This window comes from Camelus ferus, chromosome 21 (genome assembly GCF_009834535.1).
Source record: "Camelus ferus isolate YT-003-E chromosome 21, BCGSAC_Cfer_1.0, whole genome shotgun sequence".
In the NCBI taxonomy this organism is placed as follows: Eukaryota; Metazoa; Chordata; class Mammalia; order Artiodactyla; family Camelidae; genus Camelus; species Camelus ferus.
The window spans coordinates 26013765-26033717 of record NC_045716.1 but is presented as its reverse complement, the minus strand read 5'-3'; the positions used below and the strand labels follow the sequence as shown (position 1 = coordinate 26033717).

The following is a 19953-nucleotide window of genomic DNA, read 5'->3' as shown; positions in this document are numbered from 1 at the left end:
CTGTTTAGGTTGACAGCACTGACAACAGTGAGGCTCGGCCCCTCTGCTGGGCATCTGGAGGAAAAGGCAGGACACAAGTGTCCCTAAGGTATCTTGTCCTCATTTCAGGACCCCCTCCCCTTCACCCACCTTATCAGCGTACATATACATCCACAAACACACACGTGCATTTTAAAAAGCAATCATCTCCCTGTAAGTGTCAGCACCCAGTTCTGATCATCCTTCACCTTCAACCAAAATGGCAACCACCCGTTACGGACACACTGCATAGAGAAGCCAGGCCAGCCTCCGGCAAGGCAGGGCTTTCCTGCTGTCCCCACTGCTCTTCGCAGTGTCTTGAGGAGCACCAGGGACACACAGGAGTCCCTCTGCTCTTGCACAAGCACCCTGCCAAGAGAGCCGGAGATTCCCTGCTGCATCCCCCGGGGAAGGAGTGATCTGGGGCCTCCACAGTTGTCATCACACTTCCTCTTGGCACTCTAAGTTGGCAGACAGCACGGGAATAAATAGGAAGGAAAAAGCATTTTCCAGTATTTTCTCTTCTTTTTTATTTTTATCTTCACAGCAGAATTATTTTTTCCCGAGGGGAATCTGAGAAGCACAATGCCCTCTTTGTTTTAATAAGAACTGGGACCATTCCACTGGCCTCCACGGCTGGTGGTCTGGTCAGATTCTGAGAGAGGGCGACAGCTTCTTGGGCATTCTGGTCAATAAGATTTTTAGGGGAGCGCTGGATGAACAGCCAAGGGAGGAAGGCAAGGGATGGTTTCTGTCACCAGGTTGAACTGTAACAGAGCTGCAGGACGGCATGTGGTGGCAGGAATTCCAGCGGAGTCGTGTGCACAGTGACTTCCCAGGGGAGATTTTCACCCCCGTGGGCTGGTTGTACACCCTGGCAGAAGGAAAGGCTTCAGATTCACCAAGGTGAGAAGTTTGCCAGAGGAAGATACCAAGGCACTTGTAAAGTTGAGGCTGCTGGTCAAGTTCAAGGACCTCTTTTTAAGTAAGACTGGGTAGAGGTAAGAGCAGCCAGTGGTGACCTCACCACCAAGCCAAGGCATGGTGCTAGGAGACCACAGATTCAAGAGCATTTCTAATGCAAGTTCCTTGATTCTTACTCCCATTGGCTGGAAACTTTGGGCTCCTTCGTTGCAGGAGGAAGGGTGACCAGGCCAAGGGAGCCACAGGGACTTGGAGAGCCCATCTGATCTGGGGCTGCTATGTAGGGAGTCACCCTGTCCCTCTGGATGTCCCTCCCAAGCCAGAATTGCCACGGTCCTCTTCCCTTCCTCCGTCCCATTCACCGAGTCACCTGAAAGGCTTCACTGAGTGTACTGGGTAGAGGATGGGGAAAGGACAGCAACCTGAGTGCGTAGCCACGTCTCTGACAGACCTCGCAAAGCCCTGGTCATACCTTCTGGAATAAATGAGCAATGCCATTGAGACCCAGGGCCCAGAAGGAGCAGAGCAGTGATGAGAATGGGAGAGCTGGGGTCAGAAGGGACACATCTTCCCTCTCTGAGCCTCGTTTGTTCCCAGCTGGTCCTGGTCCCCCCACCCTGGATGGTCACACTGATAGGTCATCCGACCTGGCCTTGCTGCTGGCCTTGCTGAGACGGCGTTTGTCGCTCTGGTAGCCATGGGGGAGGCGATGCCCCGGGGAGCCTCCGTTGGGTACCTCAGGCTTCTGGGCATATCGGATGTGAATGAAACCTTCTCCAGGGATCTGCTCCTGGCCTCGCACCTGCTCGGTGGCCAGGTTGTCTGTGTTCTGCTGGGAGGCCATCTTGTTACTGAATGGACTGAAAAATTTCCCCGCCGGGCCATTCTCCAGGCACTGATTGAAGTCGGGGGGTGGCGTGCAGCTCTGGACCATGCCAGCAGCAGGGCTGGGAAGCTGGCACTCAGCCATGCCCTGCCGGGACTTGACAAACTGCTGTCTGATCTTTTTCCAGCCCAAGTGGTAGAGTTCAGCAAGGCTGAGGAAAAGGGACAGTCCAGCCACAGCCAGCATAAAGACGATGAAGACGTTCTTCTCTGTGGGTCGGGACACATAACAGTTGACGGGATGGGGGCAGGGACTCCTGCGGCAGACATGCAGAGTGTCCAGGAAGATCCCATAGAGGAGGTACTGGCCCACAATGAAGGCCACCTCCATGGTGGTGCGGATCAGGATGCTGCAGACGTAGGTGTTGAGCAGGGTTCCCTGGAGGACGATCCTTCCATTCACTTCTTCCCAGCAGGACAGCTCTGTCTTCTCGGCCACTGGGTACTGGTAAGAGCCGGCGCCCGGAACCTCCTTGGCCCTCTCGGCCTCGCGTAGCTTCCGCTTCTCCTGCACGCGCACCGTGTGCATGGCGTGGCCCATGTACACCAGGGACGGCGTGGACACGAAGATGATCTGCAGCACCCAGTAGCGGATGTGCGAGATGGGGAAGGCTTGGTCGTAGCAGACGTTCTCGCAGCCGGGCTGAATCGTGTCACACTGGAAATCAGCCTGCTCATCCCCCCAGGATGACTCGGCAGCCGTGCCCAGCACCAGCATGCGGAAAATGAAGAGGACGGTGAGCCAGACCTTGCCGATCACTGTGGAGTGCTTGTGCACTTCCTCCAGGAACTCGCCCAGGAAGCTCCAGTCACCCATCTTGGCCCAGGAGAAGACAGACACCAAGACTCCTGCAAAGGGGGCAGAGAGAAAGAGAGAAAAACAGAGGAATGCTTCTGCAGAAGTCTGGAAAATCCAGTCATACTCTGTAATTCCACCGATCCTGACCAAAATGTGTTCTTAAGAAAGCACAGCTTAGAATTCAGACTCACTTAAAAAGCTCTCTGCCTCCTCCCCCACCCCCAGCAAAAATAAAAAGGAAAGACTCAAAGTAGTCATGCCAGCAAGATTAGAGCGCAGTTCCCTCACTTTAGCGGATCTAGACACCAGCTGAGGCGTGTGTGACAGTGGGGACTGTGTGCTGCTACCTGCAGAGACTCTGCTTCGGAGGTCCGGGATGGCCCCCCGGAATCTGGATTTGCTGCAAGCAGCCTGGGCTATTCTGATGCAGGCGGTCCAAGACCGCACCCGAGAAACACTGGAGAATCGGAAAGAGCACAGGATGGGGAGTCTGCAAATGCAACTCCGGACACTTACTCCACCGAGTCTGTTTCCTTGTCTGTAAAATGGGGGTGGAATAGCTACACCAGCGGATTCTGAGGGTTCTAGGAGAGGAGGTATGCGAGATGCTGAAAATCACAGCTCGTATGTTCTGTATGTTTGAATGGCTGTCAGGTGGCAGAATTAGGTGGAGGAGGGAAAAATGAGGGTGGGAGCAGCAGGTCTGGTCCCTCGGGAAGCATTTTCTACCAGTCAGAACCATCCAGCATGGACCAGCTCTGCCGGAGGTGGCAAATAGAAACATGCTTGGTCACCCCAGCTAAAGGAGGGCAGGTGAGCTCAGGCTCCCCAGTGGGTAAGCAGCTGGCAGCGCCGAGCAGCACCTCGTGGCGGTGCAGCCGTGCCAGCCTGCAGCTCACCGGCCCTGCGTACAGGAGGCACCCACGCACGAACCTGCTCCCCTCACATCCAGGATACATGCTCCAAACCTTTAAGGCCCATACAGAACCTTCCCTCATCAGGTCCTTGCACGCGTCTTTGGCCTCGTTCCCTGCCTGTCCCTAGTTCTGTCCAGCCACGCCAAGTTTCAGAAGATCCCAAATGCCCTCCTCCCGGCCACCCCCTCCATGCTCCCTCACCCCTCACTGAATCCTATTTACCCCTCAAAACTGAACCCAGTCATTGCTTCTCCGGCCCTCCCTGCTTCCTCAAACTGAGTGTCTTCAGCTCTGTGGTGGCCCTGGGGACACTCAGTCCTCTCCTAGCTCTTGCCTGCCTTGTTTTGTGATCCTCTGCCTATCGGTGTCCTTCCAGTCGGAGCTCCTTAGGAACAGGGACTGTCTTGTCCTCTGCATGTCGTCATCTGGCCCAAAGAGGGTGCTTAGTAAGCCTTAGCTGAGTGAATGGAGGAGGGGATCGCGGGCACTGGTGTTTCCTGTCTGGCGGCAAGCCAACCCCCCGTTCCTTGCTGGCGTCCCAGTAGCAGGGTGAGCAGGCCCCTGTTGCTTTCTCAGCCCGCGCTGCGGGTAGTTCTGGTCTGTGAGGTGCGGAGAGGAGTCTCATTTGGAGGGGGTGCTCTAGACAATATTTTTCCATCCCCAGTCAACAGAGGGAACCTCGCTTAAAGTCCTCTTCACCCCACGACTTCCTGCCTCTGGACAGAAGTGATGAGCCAAGGTGTCTGAAGCCGCCCGGAGAATCCCAGACACACCAACCAGTGGCCGAGGCTTCCGAATCGGCTCTTCAGATCTCACCTGATGAGCAGGAAACGTCCCCGTGGCTTACGCCTTTAATCAGCCAGTAGCTAATCAATAGGATGACTAAAGGAGAAAGAGGGAACCGAACACAGATATTCCCTTCCTGGAGTCAGAACCCTCAGACTCTGATGGGACCTTAGAGGCCGCCACATTCAAACCCCGGTGTGGCCCTGACTCCTACCCTCCCCTGGCTCCTGTCTTTATGCAGATGAGGGAGGACAGAGCAGGGGTGCCACACTTCACGGTCCACACTGCTTTGGCTTCTGAGTTGATACCTTGACAGAGACCAGCCTCCTGGCGCTGAATTCTCCCAGCCCCCTGCTCCTCAGCCCTGAGAGCACTCAGAGTCCCCAGGAATGAGAGCGTCCACGGGTCCGTGAGAAGGGCCTTGTCTCTGCTCCCCTCCCTGTCAGATACCCTTCCAGGTCTTGAGGCCTTTCCTCTGCTTTGTGATCAGACATCTACCCTTTTCCTCACGTGATGGAGGGGCCCCTCCCTAGCTTCCAAATGTGGAAAATTCTGGAGTGTTTGCCCAAAAGGAAAATGGCTGATTAGATAAGAGTTTGAATGGCCTGTCTTCTCTTCTGGGCACGTGCACAGTGTTCAGCACCTTCAGGGTCATCCCCACACACACAGAGACCAGGATGTGGTGAGTGTCAGAGAGAAGGGAGGGAGAGAAGCAGAGAGGTGGGGAGAGAAGAGGAGCAAAAAGAGGGGAATGACAAGGGGGAGCTGGAAATGGAGAGAAAGAGACTCTGTTGTAACAGTTAAGAGATGACAGTTTGGGGGTCAGCTAAATGCTGGTCAAATCCCTGTTAAGTTCTTCTGTGCAGCACAGGGAACTCTATTCAATATCTTGTAGTAACCTATAATGAAAAAGAATATGAAAGCGAATGTATGTATGTATACGTGTGACTGAAATATTACGCCGTACACCAGAAACTGACACGACGTTGTAAACTGACTAGACTTCAATAAATAAATGAGTAAGTAAGCAAATGAATAAACAAATAGATAATGTGGATGCCTGGCCGGGGTGAGGGGGTGGAACCCCTGGTAAGATCTGCTGAGCCTGGAGAAGTTACTGGAGCTGTGTCTCAATTTCCTCACCGGCTACGTGGATATTCTATTGCTTAGCTCATAGAGTGTCGTGAGGTGATACATCAGCACGGTGCTCAAAATACAAGAACAGGAAAAATAGCAAGGAAAGTGGTGGGAAAGAACAAGAATGGGAGCAGGAGAGAGGAGGAGAAAGTCGAAGGTGGAGAGATGTGCCTTACAAAGGAGCAGAGAGAAACAGATGGGAGAGCAGAAGGGGAGGAAGCCAGAGGGAAAGAGAAATGGAAGTAAAACAAGAAGCAACGAGAAAGAGGGAAACACATGTCATATTCTTCCAGGATTTGGGGCGAGTCTTCCAAACTCTCCTCAATCCCCGAAGACTTTTTCCTTGGTCTCTGACTCTGTCACTCATTCCTTGCAAGTCCCCCAGGAAGTATAAAAATAGTTCCAGGCAAAGAATGTGACGCTTTGGTCTGGCTGCCAAGAGGCTTGACTGCTGACTCCCTCACTTGTGGTCCAAGGAACCCCACCTGGAAGAGGCAAAGCGCAGGACAAGGAAGGAACGTCGCAGAGGATCAGAAAGACGGACTGTCTTAGGAAGGACGCCTCACGGGGAGGGAACGAGAGAAACTAGCTGAAGTGTGGGGCGGGGCAGCCCCAAATCAGGGTAAAGACCTCTCATTTGTGACTTCCTGGGTAACTCAATCAAGGTCAGAGAAACCTAAAATTGCCAGCTGCTCAGCTTATCATAGGAAAGGCTGAAGTCAGTTTCCCAGCTACACTGGATCCCTTTGTGCCTCCCACAACCTCAGCCAAAGAAGCCTGCAGATTAGATCCTCAGTGAGTTTTCTGGGTGGATGGCATATAAAACACTTTTTGGATTATTATCCGTTTCTTGGCAGGAAGTAGATTAGGAGGGGCAGAGGAAGCTGCCCATGCCATGAATAAATTCTGCCAAATACAATGGTAATATACTCCACTGCTTTATCTGTGATCTTCACTGACTTCCTACCTTTTACAAAGTCCAAACTCGTTAACTTGCTCGAGACCGTCCACAGCACAGCCTCACCCCAGCTATTCCTGCCGCTCCCTTCACACTCAATGCTTCAGCTCCACAACTCCCCACACACGAGCGTATGGCCTACAGTTTCTCACCTCTCTATCTTGGCTCCTCATGTTCTCTCTGCTTATGATGTCATTCCCTTTCATTCATTCACTTCATACGTTTATTGAGCAGCTACCAGTTACCAGGCATCATTCTGTGATGGTGACACTGAAGATGCAGCAGTTAAAAGGCAAGGCGTCCTTGCCTTTGCTGGGCTTGGCTGCCTTTACTTCCCCTAATTAAGGGGCAGATGAAACACATACTTGCAGTAAAGTGTAATGTGTGTTAAGGAAACACAGGAGGCTCGGGGACATGTGGCAGGAGGTGGACCCTTGTTCAGGGCTGAGCCTGGGCCTTCATGGAGCCCTGGGTTCTACAGCCCTTTCCAGAAGGTAACAAATTCTGAAATCCCCAAGGCAAGGAGAGGCGGTCCCTAGAACCCGGAGAGGAACACCCCAACTCTGAATGTCCTTTTTTTACATTGAAGTATAGTTATCTGCAGTGTTGTGTTGATTTCTGGTGTACGGCATGATTCAGCTGCACACACACACACACAGAGACACATTCCTTTTCATATTATTTTTCGTTATAGGCTATTGCATGCATGTTCTTTATTCCCTGTCATACTCTGGGACAAAGGAAACCTTTGGAGAGGTCACCAGGGAACTTGTCTTGTAGTAGCATGGCACTTGGTAAGAGGGAAAGGGCCAAAGGAAAGGTTTTGTGCACAGTGACTAGGAATCATCTTGCTCCTTCAGCTCAGGGATTCTGTGGCTAGAAGCAAACGTCAGGTGTCCACGTGCCCAGCCCAGTGCTCCTCTCTACTGCTGTCCCCGTGGCCTCCCTGTGCAGCCAGTGTTGTTACAGAAAACCCATTTAGAGCGACCCGAATTAACAGAAGCTCATAGCCAGGGCCTCTTCTGCTGACCCCACAGATTGAGGTGGAAGTAAGGCGTGATCTCAGTCCTCCGACGTCTCCTGAACTTTGAAGACTCCAAATTACCATCCCGCAGGGAGGATCCACTCCCACACTGGCTCATACACTGTCTTACACTTGTTCTCCAAGAGCTTCTGGTCTGTCAGCCAACCGGCAAGTAGTTTTTTTCAGCGCCTACTATGTGCTCCCACTGTTCTGGGTACTGAAGGTAATACCCAAGAGGGACCGGGCCTGGCATATACTAGGCACTCAGTGATATCTGCTGAAATAATAAAATCAGGCATGACACCTGCCCTCGAGGATTTCGCAACGTCTGCCCTCGGACGGGCAGTAGACGTCTCAAAGTCCACAGCCCTGTCTTCTGCTTTATATTTTCATGGTATCAGGTTGTCTCAGTGCGTAAGTGTTTTCTTAATGATTGGGAAGAAGTTTGGTCTGGCAGTAAGACTGCACGACTCCGACACAGCCCCGCAGTAGGGCGGGGAGTGTGAGACACCACACTCGGCCGTCACAGTGCTCGGAACAGTCCTTCAGTAGTGGCTGCAGGTAAACTGGGTGGGCTGCAGGCGACAGGGACCACCAGCATGCAGCTGAAACTGCCCCCTCGTCCCTCCTCGTCTTCCCGAGCATGAAGAGGTGTTGCGAGTGAGCCAGAAGCTACGATGGGGATGCCTTGAAAATTCACTTCCTTCTGTTGGCTCTAGTTCTGTCCTCTGGAGCCACACATAACAGCTGTTCTAGTATACTATTTGACAACAACTTCTGTGTTCTCCCAAGTCGGCAGCTGGGCCTCGGGCTGGACTGTAAAGCCACTAGGGTTTCACGCGCACAGAAGCGTTTGCTCTACCAGCCACGTATTCTCTCCAGCTCAACCCCGAGCTCCTTGCAGACCAGCCCCACATCCGTTCATGAGCGACCCTCCGCCCTGAAGTCCCCCTACCCTCTCTTTCCCCTCAGTGCTTAACACCGTGCCCAGCACCTGCCAGCTGCTTGATGTACTTTTTAGCTAGAACAACAACGGGTGGATGACGGCATTTAGATCACTCCGAGCACCTAATGCCACAGAGGCACCTCCCTGGGCGCTGGCCTGGAGGCACCTGCACGACGCGGTGCCCTCGAGCCCCAGGGAGACGAGAGCCGCAGAGCCCTCCCATGCCCCGAGCAAGCCCTCCGCCGGGCGGGGCAGAGGCCTGGCCGCCGCGGCCGGTCCGCCTCGGCCCCCTCCCCGCAGCTCCCGCGGGAGCTCACCCGACGTTGTCAAAATTAGATTTTAAGACCATTCTGCACAGTCTGTGTCTAATTCTGGACAATGACACATGTTCTGGAGACTATCAAACAGATCTCTGGTTCTCCGTAAAGACTGTTATTCATACTAACAGTACCCATCCCCCGGGCCGTGCTGGGCTCCTTGCACCGCCCAGCGGGCTGCGGCAAGCGCGGGGCTCCCGCGCTTCCCAGCGCCGGCGGCTCCGCCGCAGAAGGCCCCGGGGCCCCGCCTGCAGGGCGCCTCAGCGTGGCCGGCGTCCCAGCCGCTGGCCAGTCCCGAAAGTGTCTGCTGAGCTCCTGGGCCCCAGCAGGCGTCCGAGCACCAACTACACCCGTCGTCTCAGGGTTCCTCTGTAGCTTATTCGTTAATGTATATTTTTCAAATTCTCCCTCACCCCAGTGGTTTTACCCTAGAAGGGACAGAGGCAGAACTGCGGGGCAGAGTGGTCTCGGCCCTCGGCTGCCTCATTCATCTTCATCATCCTGGGAGAGTCTCCGCTCCGTGTTCCAGTTTACCCAGAGTTACACAAGAAGAGAACCTGAAGCCTGGCGGTAATAATTATAAGAAAACCTAACACTTGTTGGGACCTTTCTGCGTGCTAGACACGCCACAAGTTTCTCGATATATATCTTCCCATTTGCGTCCCACACCAACCCGAGGACGGAGGGGCTGGCCCCGCGCCTCTTCTCTGGGCTCAGAGAGGCTGTCATGAGCAAGACCACTTGAGGGCGACTTGCCAGCGAGCGGTGAAGTTGGCATCAAACCCAGCTCCTGCCTTTTCTGACAGCGATGCCCCTGCCTGAAGAGCTGGGTTAGATTCTGTCTAAGTCGCCTTCAGCGCCTCTCTGACTCGTCCAAGGCTGGCCTCTCACGTAAAGTGACCGCCGCAGGGCGTCTGTGAGATAACTGCTAGAACAGGGAGCTGATCTGTGAGTGTCTGGGGGCAATTCTTACATTTAGAATATTCATTCTTTTCCTCCTTGAGGTTTGGGGTGGCTCCTTCAGCCTCAGGGAAATGACCAGATGTGTGATGGAGCCACAGCCACCGAGTCAGGCAGTGTGGGCAGCTTTCTCAGAACTAGAAGTCCAGCCGGGGGGTCTGCACCCCTGAACCTTGATCCCTGCAGAGGGGAGAGGGAGCCCGAGAGGAGAGAGGGAGACAGATGGGGGAGATCAAGAGTCACTTTAGTCTTCCTCCTCCTCCAGCCAAGGGCAGATGATTAACTCCTCTTTAAATGTAATTATTTCGTTCTGGCAAGGACAGAGCAGTCCACACAGAGATCCTGCCGGCGGACAGTTGTTTCAAAGCCAAAGAGGTAGAAGGGAGCAGGCAGAGTGGAGACAGAGAATTATGCTAGGATAAGTAATTTTCTTCTTAAGATGTTAGAAGAAATATTTACAAGGAGTGGATGGGAGGGGGTGGCAAGCGGAGATATTCAATTACAATGAAATATTGGGAGAGTATTCGTTACCTTGAAGGGGCTCCTTAACACGCATGCAGTTATTAATGAAAATTATATTTATGAAATGCTTTACTGCCAATATCTTGTCATTGATTCATAGCACAGGAGAGCTGAAGGGCTTTAGAGATTAGTCAGACTCAACCCCTCATTTCTGTACAGGAAGACGAGGGGCCGGGAAGTCACGTAACGGTAGGAACATCATCAATGCGCTGAGCGCTTTCCAAGCCGGCGGCGTGCCGCAGCTGTACTTCCTACCCCTGACGTGACGTTAACGTTACTTCCCGACCCTGGTGGTGGAACCCTGGTGGGGCTGCCGTATCCCACTGCACAGCGGAGAGAACCGCAGCTTGGAGGTTTGATTGCTTCTGCAAAGTCACACAGGTAGCAAATGCTGCCTAAGGGACTTGAACCTGGTCAGCCTGATGCCAAGGCCCGCCTTCTCTCTGTGTCTCTAAAAGGGAAAGGAAAGCAAAGAGGCCCCGAGGACTGCCAGGACTGCCAACTGGTGACAACCCTGTGCCCAGAGCGCCCACGTCTTAACTCCCCGAGGAGGGCTTTTCCCACTTTCCCAAAAGAGGCCGGGGCTTTCCTCTCTGCCTCTGGCTGGTTGGCCAGCCACCCCTTGCATATGCTGTTCCTAGAATTAATGATTGCATCGAGGCCCTCGGCCCCCAGCGGTCAGGATTCCCAGACTCCCCAGCATCTGCCACCATTTGGCCGGAATTCACATATAGAAAGTTATTTCCTTTTTTAGCCAGTAAGTGCTCTTGGCTGCAGCAGTGGCTCCTGCCGGTTCTCGGCTGGCCAGACGACAGGCGCAGGCGCGCCACCCGTGTCAGATCACAACAAGAGCCCTGGGGACAGAAACAGTTAGGTGGTGGGGCTCCTGGTTCCTGAGGAACCTGCCTCCATCGCGCTCTGGTTGTATGACCATAGGCAAGTCACAGCCTCTCAGTTTCCTCCTCATCTAAAAGAGGTGGTGTTTACTCAGGGACTGAAATAGCACGTGAGTAGGTGGAAGCGTCTAGAACACTCTGGCACATAGTAGACACTCAATTATGTTAGTTCCTTCTTTTCTTTTTCTGCCACTTCCAGTCAAAACTCCTCCCAAACATGATCCAGCTGTCAGCTCGATGCAGCATTTGAGAGGCCGCCGGCTGCTGGGAGGGACCCAGGGGCACCTGCCACGTGCCACCGGCTGGGGGCGGGGGCGAGCAGAGTGGGGGGAGGTGGGAAGGATAGTAACTGGACTATGAATCAGTTACTGCACTAGGCATGGAGAGGAGAGGCCGGGGTGGCGAGGACGGGAGGGCTGGGGTCCTGCTACAGTCGGGCCCCTCTCGGTCTTCTAATCGGACCAGTCTGCTCCCGAACCTTCCTGTGACTCAGGCGCTGGGGCCTGGAGATGGACTCTGTACGTGTCCACATTATAAACTGTGTGCCTCGTGTGACTCCTTCCCTCTGTGGAGCCACAGCTCCATGGAGTCGGGTCCCTAGTCCAAGGGCACATCCACCAGGGTAGGCTGGAAGCTGGCTCAGTTCTACTCAGAAGAGAAATAGGAGGTTGTCTGCTCTGTGATCCAAGGAGAAGAGGCGTCCTGACCCCAACCACATCTGCCCTCTCTGGGAGTTCTGAATCATGAAGACACTCTTTCTGGTTCCAGCTATCTCTTTGTGACTCTAGACCAGACACTCCCCCTCCCTGAGCCCCCACCCACTTGTGTGTAAAACAAAGTGGTCGAGCTGGCGGGGTGCTCAGGCCCTTCCTTCCAGCTCTCAGGTGGAACATCTGGGGAGGTTGCGACTCACCCAGTTGTCATAGTACAGCGAATTAGGGGCAAAGCCAAGAGGCAAATCCAGGTTTTCTGACTCCCAGCTTAGAGGTCAGCATAAGTCATCCCAGAAAAAAGAAAATCTGTGGTCATAAAAACCAAGCAGTACCCTCTCGGAATTTCACATCGGGGGAGCCTTCGCGGCGGAAAGTCCTTTGCATCAATGAGACTCAATTCCAAGGGACCTGGGCTGAGGGCCAGGTGGCCCGGACTCTGCTCGGTTACTCTGTTGTTCTTTGAGCACCTACTATGTGACGGCCATTTAAAATGCATTGTCTTATCTAATCTTCATAAAACTTTGCAAGGAAGGTATTTATTAATCTCTTTAGCAGAAGAAGAGACTGAGGATCAGAGACACGAAATAATTTCCCCCAGGTTTACGCAGCTGAACCTCTAACCCGAACGTGAGTCCAGGTGCCCAGGCCCTGCCTGCTGCCTGGGCCCTGAATCCGATAAACTCCAGGATCCCTCGGCAGTATTTCAAGACCTCTGACTCTGAGGCCTCCTGACCCCCTTTCCTTACGAAGGTGAGTGGACTATTAAAGGCTGAATCTGTCTTGCCCACGACTTGCTGATTCACAAAGCGGAGTCAAGCTGTCATTTGCCAGGAGCCAGCAGCTTCTGACCATAGAACAGGAGTCAGCCTAGGGGACCGGAGCTTTCCTGGAAAAGCGGGCATCTCTGCCTTTGGGTCAGTTCAACCCTTGAGCCCGGGTGGGGCCAGCTCACCCCCGGGGGGCGAGGTCTTTCCTGGGACAGAGGGCAGAGCCTGGGCCGCAGGTCTCCCTGGCCCTGGGGGGGTCGGCAAGTCTTCTAGCTCTTGTCCCTACTGAGCCACACAGACAGTCTCCCTGTCCTGTTTTAACTGGCTGGGCCCAGAGGTGGGATGAGTCAGCACCGAAGAGGCCAGGCTGCACGGTGGTAGCCCAGAACCTTCCCCTGCCTGTGCCCCGCATCCCCAGCAGCCAGCGGAAGTGAGGAGGGGCAGGTGGGCAGGTGGTGTCCCTGCCGGAAGACAGGACCGCAGACATGTGTACTTGCAAGAAGCAGGGAGGCTTGGGGAGAAACAGAAGCTCAGAACACAGCGGCGAGGACGGCAGGCAGAAGGGACCGAGGTGAGAGTGCACAGAGCGGGGTGTCCTCCCAGCTGAACTGGCCCAAAGCACGGTGTCGCCTCCAACAAGTCACGTCCCTCTTCTAGGCTGGGTTTGCCTTATCTGTCAAAGAAGAGGTTGGCCTGGCATTCTGGAAACCTCCTCCAGTTCTAATGGCCTAGAGCTCTGGGGCAGCACCTGGAGGGGGCGGGAGGGAGGCAGCTGGAGGTAAGAATGGCGACCAGTCTCAACAGCCCAGCAAGAACATCTCTGGGGAGGCAGCGGCCAAGCAGGGCAGCACGACAGCGTTACTGCCGTGACTCTGAACTTCATCTGTGCGGGAGAGGGGGTGCCCGTCCCGGGGGTGCCTGCCACGCATGCTGTGGTCGCTGGGACTGCTCCCTGGCAGCTGCTGAGAGAGGGAAAGGCTTGGAAGGACAGCGAGGGGGCCAGACTCCCAACAGCAATGCCGCCCCCGGGGAACCTGGCAGGAGGGTGGAAAGTTCAGAACTGTCCCTGGAGAGCTGTGAGTCAGGGGCTGGGCTGGGCTGTGACCCAGGGTCACTGGGTGGAAGAGATGGAGCCCCCTTGGCCGGAGGATGTGAGTCCGGCTGGGGTGCCTCTGAACGCCAGCTGGCGCCCCCAGCCAAGAGCCCTCCATGCCAGGCAGGTGCAGGCGGCCTCGGCCTCTCCTCTGTTCCGTGTGGCTGGGCTTCTCCCAGGCCCCCCGCCTGCCTGCCTGCCCCGTGCTCCCCACACCACCCGTCCTTCTCTCAGGCCAGTCGGACCCAGTGGGCCCAAGCCAGGTTCGCCAAACAGTCCAGGAAGATGCTGAGAACTCAGAATCGGGAGTCCCTCCATTATGAGGGGGTGCGAGAGGCGGGATAAGGGGAACACTGAACAAAGGCTGTGATCCTGCGTCAAGCTTCCTTTTCAGTGGTTCTGAGCTGTGCTGGCGCCTGAGGAGCCTCAGCCTTGTACAAGGTCACTGCTGACAGAACCAGAGGGCTCCTGCTACTTCGTGCTTTTCATCTGATAGATGAGGAAACGGAGGCCCAGAAGGGGGGACTGTCTAGCCCCAGGTCACACAGCCCCTGGGTGCACCGGAACCCAGGTCCCTCGGCCCCTGAGTCCGGCGTCTTTTACCACAAGCTCAGCAGAGAGAGTGAGGCGCTGACAGAGACCTTCCTGCCCTGCGCCCGGGAGGAAGGAGCCCTGCGCCGTCTGGGTCCCTCTTTCGGGCATCCTCGCAGGGTCTCACCAGCCTCTTTTCTCCAACAGTGAGTGGCCAGATCGCTCACATGTGCAGTGCGACGTGACACGCTGCAGGAATATTTTTAAACCATCCAACATGCCTTAGGGGGAAAAAAATCAAAACATTCTCCTAGATGCTGTGGAAAGCATTTCAGAAAAGATTCCAAGCCCAGAGGAAGCATCATAAAACAGTGATGGTTTTGGTTTTTAAAGGGCCAATTCCATCTTAGCAGAAATGCTTGGAAATGGACTGGTGTCCTGTTCGTGAGATGCCCCTGGAGTGCAGTGACTCCGTGAGAGGTGGACGGACCGCAAGGGCCGTGCTCTCATGTTTCCACAGCTCCTTCTAAACCAAGTGAGCGGTTCATCTGCTGCTTCATACGCCTCCCCTTTAATATTCCCAGACCTCATCCGTCACAGGGAACGGTGAGAGGCGTAGGGAATAAATCCACAGGTGCAGAGAAAGCTTTGCTGTTACCCAGCCTGGAATTCAAGGCTTTCTCTCTGGCTCTTTCGCATCAACCGGTGGTTTTATCTCTTAAAATTCAAGTTTCCCCTTACCTTCCTCTCTCCCTCCTGCCTGGAGTTTCCGTCGGCTCCGTGGCCCTCTGGCTCCTCGTCCCCAGCTGCCCACTCCTCCTGCTCTTGAGCCTGTCAGTTGCTCCTCTTCCACCCTCTTTTCAATCGTATCTGTCACCCTCCCTCCGCCCACTCCTTCCTACTCTTTCTCTCTCCTCCCCCTTCCCCCTCGGGATCCCTCCCTCCCCCGCCCCTCTTTTGTGCTCTTAGAATCTTGGCTCACTTAAAAAGTTTTCTCCCCCTACCTCCTTGCAGCCTCTCCTCACCACGCTCCCCCGCAGGGGACCGAGCCCGAGCCCTCCCGCCCCCGCAGCCCTCCCCGGGTCCTCTCCCTCCGACCGCCTCCCTCGGCTTCGCCTGCCCACCCTCTGCCGAGCCTCCTCGGGCTCCTCAGCCCAGGGCTGTCCTGGGGCATCAGCAGGGACATGGGCACGACCCGGGAGATCCCTCTTCCCCATCCTTTTCCCGTCATCAGGAAAAAGAGTGCTCGTTCATGGAACAAGTCTTCGGGGGATTTCTGCCGTGTCCACATCCGTGAGCTGAGCGCTGGCTAGCGCAGAAAACACGGTCTCACAAGTCACCACCACGAGCACCCAGAACAGACACCGAGGGTGACCCGGAAGCTGCAGAGGACAGGGAGAAGGCGTCCCCGCCGCCCAGGACCGCACTCGCCCCCCTCCTCCTGTGAGCCAGGCCCCGGGCTAGCGCTGAGACACACAGGGACACACCATTGTTATTGTACATAATCAGTCCAGGGTCCAGCTCTACAAGGTGGCCTTTCTACGTTTCACATCTGAGGAAACTGAGGTTCAGAGAAAGCAAGTCAAGTGACCACGGAGACCCTGTGAGGCAGTGGGAGAGGCCAGATTAGAAGGCTTCCCTCTTCACTCTTTCCACCAAAGCATGCGGGTCTCCTGGCTGGAACTGGGCCGATGGAAGTGAGGCTGTCCCTTGTTAGATCGCACAGCGCAGCAAGTTCTGTGAGGCGTCTGTTCCGCCAAGTCCCCTCTTCTCAACTCCGTACCTTTCGTGCTTAGCCATGGACCCAGTGGAGCCTGAGAAATGTCAACGGCAGAGGTTACCACGAGCGGACCAAAACCACACCAACCAGTGACCAAAAGCCCACAGACTGTGAGTGCCAGAAAAAGTCCCCAGAGATCGTCTGGGACAGCCAGGAAAACTGAGGCCCCAAGACTCAAGGCCGCTTGTCGATGTCGCACACAGTAAAGCAGGTGGCTGAGGCAGGACCAGAACCCAGAGCCACTCCTTCGCTCCCATCCTCACCTTCACATATAGCACCACTCACAAATACTCCATCTTGCAAAACTATTTGTTTCTTTAGTGAGTAATATTTTTTCATGGGTGAATCAGCTTAGAATCAGCAAGAGGGGAAAGGACACGGGGTCAAATTTCCTGTGTCCAGGGAGGCAGCAGCCCTGTTGAAAGCAAACCCAGGACTCTTGAAGCCTTAGCCAGCATTCCCCCAGCCTTTTCCTCCGTAACCTCAGAGCACATGCTGGGGCCAGCCCGTCTGGGTCCGAACCCTGACTCTACCACTTACTAGCTGTTTTTGACATTTGGCAAGTTAACATAAACTCTCTACCTCTCAGTTCCCTCAACTGTAAATTGGGGATAAGAATAACTACCTCCTATGATTGTCATGAGGGCTAACGAGTGCGTGTGAGGCACGTGGGGGAACAGCGTCTGGTACGTGGTAAGTGCTGTGGATGTGACTGCAAAATACAGTGCGGTGCAGTACCTGTCTCCTCCTGCCTGTCCTCCCCCCACCCCGCAGCCATGAATTTATTTTCTGTGTCTGTGAGTCTGTTTCTGTTTTGCAGATAAGTTCATTTGTGTCATTTTTCCACATATAAGTGATGTCTTGTGGCATTTTTCTTTCTCTTTCTGACTTACTTCACTTAGTATGATAATTTCCAGATCCATCCATGTTGCTGCAAATGGTATTATTTCATTCTTATTTATGACTGAGTACTATTCCATTCTCTGTGTGTGTGTGTGTGTGTGTGTGTGTATCTATACACTACATCTTCTTTATGCAGTCATCTGTTGATGGACGTTTCGGTTGCTTCCGCGTCTTGGCTGTTCTAAACAGTGCTGCTATGAACACTGGGGTACATGTATCTTTTCAAATTAGAGTTCCCTCCAGATATACGCCCAGGCATGTACGTCCCAGTCACTCGAAAAGGCTGGTGGTTCCTGGATGTACCTTATTATCTCCAGCCAGGAGACAGCCAGTCAAAGAACCTGTAAATCTCAGTTGAAAGATAATCTGAGAGTGGGGAAGTTTAGTGGCACGTGGATTCCTAGATCACTGGCTGTCTAAGGAGGCCTGGCAGAGGGTGAGGCTGGGGAAGAAGAGACAATGCCATTCTCCTCTGAGTGCCCAGAAGGGAAGAATTGCCGTGATGTAGGCACACCTGTGATCCTAGAGCGAGCACAGGGCCCAGAAGGTAAATGGTCCCGCTCTCCTAGGCAGGTAGAGAAATAACGCTGTGAAGAACCTGCACGGGCTGCTACAGGTGACCCAGGAAGTCCGGGTCAGGGCTGGGAGCAGACAGTTCTTAAACTCGGGTCGTTCCAACTCAGCGAAGTCGAGCAGCTCTCCAGCCAGGTGCTCTGCTCACGAGGGCATCAGGACAGAGTGTATTTTGATGGCCCCAAACTAAGCCACTTTGGCAATTCATTCCTCACCTGGGTCCCTCCCTGTCTTAGGTAAGGACTCTGGCAAAAGATGGGAAAACGTCATCTGGGTTATGTATCCAGGGAGACGGTCTCAAGGGGCTGAGTCTGGCTGTCCACACACGTCTAAGAAGGGTGCCATGAGCAGATGCCTGATGGCCCAGAAAAGGAGGTGTAGGGCCAAGAGCCAGTGGGGGAACTAAGGCTCTGTCCTGTCCACCCCTGGATTCTCACGTTCAGCTTCAGACAGGGTCTTAGAAGGAGGTGCTGAGGTCTGTGATCCACAGCACGTGGAGAACTCAGTGGGGATTTAGAGAAGAAGCAAAATCTGGTCAAAGAATGGGTATAATGCCTGTAAGGAAAGGCTTTGCAACTGGGATGACAAAGTGGACTTCATTCAACATTTACTCGGGGGGAGGATAGAGCTCAGTGGTAGAGCGCGTGCTTAGCATGCATGAGGTCCTGGGTTCGATCTCCAGTACCTCCATTAAAAAAAATCAAATAAATATACTGAATTACCTCCCCCACCCTCCACCCCCAAAAAAGACTGCAGTTAAACCCGGAACTACTTAAAAAAAAAAATTTACTATGTGCTGGGCTTTGTGATAGGCATGCTTCACATTATTGTACTTGTACTTGGAGAGGAAAAGACAGAAAGTGACCTTGGAAAGATCACCCGAGCCATGTGTCAGCGTCTCCTGGACGAGCATTCACTGGCCACACCTATGGGCCCAGCCTATGCAGAGTGGGAGACAAGACCGCCCCTTGTCCAAAAGAAGCTGACATTCTAGTTGCGAAAAAGAACTATTCAGACAAAACAATTCGTGTAAGTGGCAGTAACTGTGAGTATTGGTCCTCAGTACGTGTGATACAATGAAGTGTTAATCATATGAGGAGAAAGCTCATTTGGAAAACTGATTCACACAGAGTGATCTCTTCACTGTGCCGTAATGAAGGGGAAGGGGAAGGACACATTTACTGAAGGTCTTCTGTGTGCCAGGCCTTCTCACCTCCCAACAGTGCAAAACAGGTACTGTGTTATTAGTTCCATTATTCCGTTTCTAATTCAGACTCAGAGAAGTGCCCAAGATGATTCTGTCATGAGGCGCGGAAAAGGTCTGCCTGATGCCAGAGGTCGGGCATGTTCCCCCCACGGCTATAGAGGAAGTTCTCAGGAAACCTGTTGACCTGGTCCGAGAGGAGGGCACAGGGGCGTCAGCTGGGAGCAAACAGCCCAGCAGTGGCACAGGAAGGAAGGGCTCCCACCCTCGCAGGAGAGTGACTGACCATGACCCGGAAGGTGGTGCAGCCCCATCTGAGATCTCCAGGAAGAGACACAACCACCTTTTCTACAAGTCTTTTAAAGGTGGCACTTTGCAAATTGCCTCTTTTCAGCTTCTCCTTACAGGCAAGAGGGCAAATGAGCAGACCCTGCTGTGTCCCCCTCCCAAGACGCTGTGGTCCAGATGTTTATTAAAAAGCCACCTCCCTGACAGCCTCTGACGATTACACATGCAAGTAAGTGCTGTCAGCATCCACTTGCCAGAGTGACGAGCCCCCCTGCCTCACTGGAGGGCATAAATGGTCATTGGAGCCCTACTTTGTGGGCTGAGCTCACACTTTCCTGCCAATGGAGATGCAGTCACCACGGGCATAAGCTGTCCCCTTTAAGAGTTTAATTTTTCAGACAGTGGCTAGAGTAGGAAAGAACGCCCTGTTCCAAGAAGTAGAAAACAAAGAAACACAGACTTCCTTGCCCCTGGTACTTTGGTCTGTGAATGTACTCTCAACACATCTCAAGTTTTAACCCCAAAGAAAAGATCTAAGTCACATCCATATCTCTTCTTGGGCTTAAGGCAGGTGAGATCTTTTGGGATCCCAAGTTTAAGAACTGCCTGCAGCCTCCACAGAAGTGAGAAGAGGGAGATGAGGAAGAGAGGGAATCCAGTATCAGCCAAGTGTGCTTCTCTTCCACTGAAGTCAGGACGTGAAGGCAACACTGGATCAGCCTCACCGGAGCTCTGTGAGTCCCAGGTTCAGGGACTGCATCCTCTGGCAACAATTGGGACCTTTTCCTGGGACATCTTAGAATGGCACTTGCCCTCTGGATCTAAATGGAAGTCCTTGAAAGCAAGAAGACTGAGAGTCTTACGATATTTTGGCTGAACTATAAGCTGTGTTTAGAGTTTGCAGAGCACACCTGGAGCGCACCTGTTCTCCTCTACCAAATGATACATCCCTGGTCTCCCCCACCTACCCGCCTCACAGGGACTAAACAGGGCTTGCTTCTCCTTTATTTTG

General features: G+C 53.8%; 1 protein-coding gene across 2 annotated transcripts; it reads right to left on the bottom strand.

Moving 5' to 3' along the window:
* Positions 1 to 523: 523 nt before the first annotated feature.
* On the bottom strand, positions 524 to 15084 carry GJA5 (gap junction protein alpha 5). 2 transcript variants are annotated; one of them, XM_032464444.1, is made up of 3 exons: positions 14935 to 15067; positions 9685 to 9851; positions 524 to 2676 (listed from the first exon to the last, which is right to left on the bottom strand). In XM_032464444.1, exon 3 carries the CDS (start codon positions 2642 to 2644, stop codon positions 1568 to 1570), a length of 1077 nt encoding a protein of 358 aa, XP_032320335.1. In that variant the 5' UTR covers positions 2645 to 2676; positions 9685 to 9851; positions 14935 to 15067; the 3' UTR covers positions 524 to 1567. The 2 variants fall into 2 exon arrangements, with proteins under 2 accessions (XP_032320335.1, XP_014407131.2); XM_014551645.2 differs by lacking the exon at positions 9685 to 9851 and having other exon boundaries at positions 14935 to 15084.
* Positions 15085 to 19953: the final 4869 nt, after the last annotated feature.